The sequence below is a fragment of the Apus apus genome, chromosome Z (genome assembly GCF_020740795.1).
Source record: "Apus apus isolate bApuApu2 chromosome Z, bApuApu2.pri.cur, whole genome shotgun sequence".
Lineage (NCBI taxonomy): Eukaryota > Metazoa > Chordata > Aves > Apodiformes > Apodidae > Apus > Apus apus.
In genome coordinates, this window is record NC_067312.1 from 40265953 (window position 1) to 40271952 (window position 6000).

General features: G+C 35.8%; 1 protein-coding gene across 5 annotated transcripts in view; it reads left to right on the forward strand.

Annotated features, from left to right (window-relative positions):
* The window catches only part of AGTPBP1 (ATP/GTP binding carboxypeptidase 1), a 70385-nt gene extending 64667 nt beyond the window's left edge, over window positions 1-5718 (forward strand). For 4 of the 5 annotated variants that reach the window (XM_051642168.1, XM_051642171.1, XM_051642166.1 and 1 more), the window contains one exon: window positions 2259-5718. In XM_051642168.1, coding sequence (XP_051498128.1) covers window positions 2259-2436 — 178 coding nt within the window. In that variant the 3' untranslated portion in view covers window positions 2437-5718. The remainder of the gene's footprint in view (window positions 1-2258) is intronic. The other variant, XM_051642170.1, reaches the window with a different exon arrangement.
* Window positions 5719-6000: the final 282 nt, after the last annotated feature.

The following is a 6000-nucleotide window of genomic DNA, read 5'->3' on the forward strand; positions in this document are numbered from 1 at the left end:
ATAGGACATAATCTATGAACTGACAAGCCACTTTGGAAAGGTCATCTACCTGGTTTGTTTGTGTGTCTAATTCTGTGTTTTCTCCTTAAAATAGGTTTTGCTGGTTGCTTTTTTAATCTGGATTAGCTATGTGAGTTTAATTTCCAAGTAATGACACTTAGTAAAAAGAGTGTAGAGAATTTAGAGCTTTACTATTTATTTCATACCTCACTAATATTAATTTTTATAAGTGCCTACTGTAATGCATTAACAGCCCACTGTCAGTGGTTAATAAAATATTTGTCATTGACATAGCTCATTGTAGTTCTGTTTCAGTATTCAGAATTATTAGTTAATATTGGGCCAACATTCAGATTTAATGGCTCCATTTCCTGTGAATTGAATTACATACTCTATCCTGCAATTGCAGTGTGGATTCCTTGCTTATGAAAGCTAACAAATCAACATCTGTGTTAAGTGACTAGAAAAAATATTTACAGGAAAGCTGTGTGCTTGTTGGAATGTTCTGCATTTGGTGAAGTTCCTTTTGTTTTTTAAAATAAATTAAGCATTAGAACTTTTTTTTCCCTCCCCCAAAATAGTTTTTTACTTAGATGTGTTGGTAGGTAGTGCCTTCCTAGGGTGGAAAGCATCACAGTATCAAAGCACAGAAAAAAATTATACTCCTTTGCTGGTTCTACCACCTGTTCTTCATGCAGAGCATGTATCCTTATGGTATGTTTGGTTCCCCACCTCTAACATAAGGAGGTATTTTAGCAAAGGTACTGGTTCTTTTCCTCACTCGTTGGTTTCTTAAATGGACACAGTTTTGCTTAAACACCCAGTTAATTAATCAACATGGTGAGTTATTGTCCTGGTTACAGCTGAAATATTTTAAAGTATTTAGGTTTTTGGAGCATTCCTTTTTACATGGTTTAGTGAACCTTGACATAGATTTTTAAAAGTGTAAATCCAGAGTCTGTGACTGAATTTAATTTCTGATAATTATTTTTTTTTACTATTTTAGGTCTCCTTTTTTTTCTAAGCTAAGACTAAAATTCTCATTTGTTCTTCCCCCAATATTGGGATTAACTGTCAACAGCACAAAACAGTATAGTGTAGCATGTCGTTGAAGCTACAGGTAGAGAAGAAATACGGTGAAATCTATTTATATTGAATAGAGATTGTATTGGAGATTTCATGTGGTCTACTTAAGCTCCTAAAAGAGCTAACCCTAAAAGACCTTTAGAAAAGACCAATGATTAATCCTTTTAAGTGTAAAGCCACAGCCAAGCTAGGCCATTGTGTGACTTAAGACAAAATTAATCAAAATTCATATGCATTTCCACAATAAATATTTTTATAAGTACCCTGTGTTCTTTCTCAATAAGAACATTCTCACTGTTTTATATGAGTACATGAGTATGATTTTATTATGATGCAAAATACATTACAAAACCTTTGTAGACTTCATCTGAATAGAAAATTACTTATCAAGTATTTAGGAATACTTAGAGCTTTTAAGCAGCTAGCTTTTGAAGTCATAAGGGAGGTTAGTTTGGGTCTGGAAAACACTTCCCCCCAACCCCACTTCTCTCCCCTGTCCTAGGGAGGGGAGAGGATCCAAATGGTACAGACCATCCTGCGGGCTGTGGCTCAGTTCCTTAAACCCACTGCCTCTGAGTTGCAAGGCTTAAAATACAAATTTAACATTCAAGTGTGTGAGGACTTAGTATGAATCAAGTGATTCATATGTGAACATAATCTTAGTTGTAGGCTTTAATGTGACTCCTTGTTTTGTCATCTCCAATATGTACAGTGTAATTGCTCACAATGCTTATCAGTAAAATGGGTGTTTTAATAAAGTACAGAGGTTTCCCAATTGAATTTTTAGAATCTCATCTGTATTTCGCTTTGTTTATACCTTAGACCAACTATTTCTTTATGTAGTTGTATCCTTCTGCAGCAACTTCTGATACTACCATAATTATATAAAGTTATGACAGGCCATTATTGCAGGTCTATAATGTGTAGTTAATTTGTCATGGCACATGGGGATAACAAGTTGTGTGCAACTGACTAATTAGTTCAGGGTCTTACAAACATGGTTTTGGCTCCCAGTTGTTTCATGTGCAATTAAAAAATCAATACTGTTTCAGGTAAACTTCTCCTTTCCTGAGGTAATTTTTGGATTATTGTATATCAGGATGAGCATGATCTGAATGTATTGTTCCAAATAAAACTTTTAACATGATTATTGCAACTTTTTTTCATTATAGCCCTACTACATATGTTTTGGATGAAGATGAGCCTCGTTTCCTTGAAGAGGTTGATTACAGTGCAGAGAGTAATGATGATCAAGACATTGAACTGGGTGATAATGCGGGTGATTATGAGGCATCTAATCAAGAAGACATACTTTCAGACTCAGATCCAACAAGGATACTCCTGTCTTGAACCATCTGTACAGCCAGTAATGGGAAACTTAAGTATTCTGGATTTTCATAGTCAAATACTTTCTGGCTACCAAGTCTACAAAGGGGATATATTTAAGGAAACACAGATAACTGGGGCCTGCCTAGCTCAAGGACAATAAATATTTCTGATTTCTGATAAATTGGCAATTTTTTTACTTAAGGAGTTCTGTGTTTTCTTGTAGCACTAAATAGATACAGTTATTTACTGGCTCATTTTCTACTAAATGGCACTGCATGGCATTTTGTGTCCTTAAACCCTGTCTGCAGAAAAATGGATTATAATTTGTGGTGTGTCAGAGTGCAGAGATTAATTCTTTGTGGTACAGTTCTTTGAGCTGCTTCCTGAAAGAGATATATGTACAGATTTTCTAACTTAATTTGTGTATGTGTATGTATATGCGCGTGTTTACTGAAGTGAAGAAGTTATTTTTCAACACTATTTCAAAGCTATTTGACTGTGTTTGAAGTACTGGTGTGCCTGCTCTGGAGCCCTTCAATAATTACTAAATTAAAAGTGAAGAAGTGATGTATGAATTGTTGACATTTGTTTCTTGCTTCTGAGAATTGTATGGTTTTACCAGAGTACTAGGTGAAAATATATAATTGCTCTTCACAGTTCAGGAGTTTTGCACAGTGACCAATGCAGCCTGTGCTTAGAAGAGACATTTTTCTTGAGTGTACATAACTACAAGTATTGGTTAGATATGTACCCTCTATATATATATATAGAACATATATATATATATGTTCAGCTACCCAGGTGCTCAGTTCTTCCATTTGATATGTACGTAGTTAAAAATCGAGTTCGCTTTACTGGGGGCACATAAACTACATACCCAATTCAAATTATTTAAGATGGAAGGTGCATTTTGGTGTAAACATCTTTTGCCTGGTCTCAATCCAGTGTTAACCCTGCTCTGAGAAGGACATTGGACTATAACTTCCTGAGGTCTCTTGCAGCCTGAGTAATTACTTTGTGATTCTGTATTCTTCATGTTTGAAGTCAAGCTGACAGTCACGGCATTTACACTTCTTCGTTTCCTCCTGTCATCTGCTAATTCTTAGTGCCTTGTGCCTCTGTGTAGAATGAGATCTAATAGAGAAATGAAGTTATACCCCGTTGTTTACAGAACTGCCATGTTTTGCAAGGAAAATATTTTTGCTAAATTATTTTTACTTTGTATGACCCAATTGTGGCATTCATTTTCTGCTGCATGTGCAGGGGCTTTCAGAGCATGAAGAATAACACTTCGTAGTTACAGCAGGTTTTTAACTGGTGAGAACTTTGTGTACATCTTTTGTTGAAAATAAAACTGTGTTTTGGAAGGTTAGCGAGCCTTTTGTAGAAGGATAAAAGAATAGTTGAAGAGAATCAACTGTATCTATGATTCTTTGGCAGAAGATTAATTTGCATCAGGATCTGCTGTTTCAAATGCAGCCTTGTTTGATGATGCCTGTTCATACCATCCTGCTTCTAAAACTGAGGAAGGATTTTTGATTCCTTGTGATATACTACTGTATTTTTGTTTCAAGGCTTAAATTTAAATTTAATATTCACACAGTTTTGAAATGTATGGGTATGATGGAAACATTTACATTCTTTTCCTCTTATAAATTTATCTCTCTAGTGAAATGCATTAATCCTTGTGTGCTGTGAACTGCATACTGTAAATAAGAAAGTTTATTTAATACCTTGTTGAAGAGGAGCTCTCTGCATTGAAACTGTTGAATTTGGGAATCTGCCAAATGAAAGGATTCATCTTGCCACAGAATTTGAACTATTTTTAATCAGGCCAGTGAGAGCAGTGCAGAATGGTCAGTTTTATACTAGTTATCTGCATAAATAGATTTTCGTTTGTAAGGAGCCATACTTCAGTACCTTACATAAGTAATTTTGACTGAAATTTCAGGAGGTACAGGATGCCACGTTAGTTAACCCCACTGTGCATTTCTCTGTAGTTTTCATGTGAATCTATATCACTATTTTAATACTATAAGCAAGACTAGAAATGCATTTCATCCATTTAGAAAGAATTGTGTCTTAGTAGTACAAATAATCTTTTCATACTGAGTAAATAGGCATATACGTTCTTTTCATGTCTAGAGTCTGTGCAAAGAAGGAGTTATGAGCTACTTACGTAAATGGCTCAGGATAACAAGCACTTTCCTAAAACAATAATGTTGTCTTTATACCTTAGATTCCAATGCATTTATTCATTAGACAGATGCGTTTGGTTGGATGCAGTATCAGTCTAGCAGTCGTGGGTCTTAACATCTGCCAGCGCAGTTCTCTGCCACATGCAAGAGGGAAACTTCATTCTTACCTTACGAATTGTTGAAAATGCAGAGGCCGTTGCCTTTTGCAAGTTTTGTTGCACTTAAGAGGCCTTCTGAAAAAGCGGAGTCTCCATCCATGCTCACAGGGATCCCAGCTGACGGGAAGAACTGCTGCAATGGTAGCTGCTTCATGCTGTCTTATTTCTTCTCTACTCCATGTTGCCTTTGTTAAAATGGTGCTGGCAAACACGTGCTGGTATCCCCTTTTATCCCTTTTGGTGTCAAGTCTGGTATTTAGCTGAAAGTGCACTAGCTGAGACTTGAACAGATGCTCCATTTTGTTATTAGGGCATTTTCCCCCGCCAAATGGGCAGAATGGATAGCAAAGAATGGCAGCTTCTTGAATGGTCATATGTCAGTTCTCTAGCATGGCCTGTCCCAGACAATTGACTGTCTTTATTTTATGCATTAGCTTTCCAATGTGTTTCGATTTTAAAAAATGCTCTTTCTTATAAGCATGACTGATTCCATGTAGGAAAAGAAGATACTTCTTTTTCCGATAATAGTGACAAATAAGGTTAAAAACAATAATTACATCTGTGTTATTTAATGTCTTGCTTCTGGATAATTGCTGGATGATGAATTACTTTGTTCCCTTTCCAGGTAAAATATACGTCACAGCACAAACTCTGGTATTGTGTTTTCACTGGTGACATCCCCTGGTGTAATGTAACTTTGAAGTAAGAGTGTGGCACAGTCTTGCCTGGTCAATTTTGGATGTAGATTGCTTTATCAGCCTGACTAATCAGGGAGAACTGATTTGAATCTCTAATAGAGTGCAATAGCAGGAAACACAAATAGAAAAATTCAAGGTTTCAGATAGTTTCTGTTGTAAAGCTGTGATAGATACAATTGTTGCAGTGTTACTATGCATGCCCCAAATAACAATACTTATTAATAAAAATAAATAAAGAATTCATTACAACCTCTTTGCTTACCTATTATTGGCTAGAAACTTTTTAAAAGGATTTCTCCTTTTGCAGTAGCAATTTTAACATTTGAGGCAATTTTTTTTTTTTTGTGGGAAAGTTTAAGTTAGAGGCAGATCTTCCACTTGTATGGAGCTATCTGAAGAGAGCAAGTGGTTACTAGGAATCAGCAGTCTCACTTTTGCAAATACATAGGCGGTTTACTTAACAATGTCTGCTTTGTTAGTTCAAGTCAAACAATTTCTGTCACAAGCTCTGTTGTCCAAACTCTTCTAGGG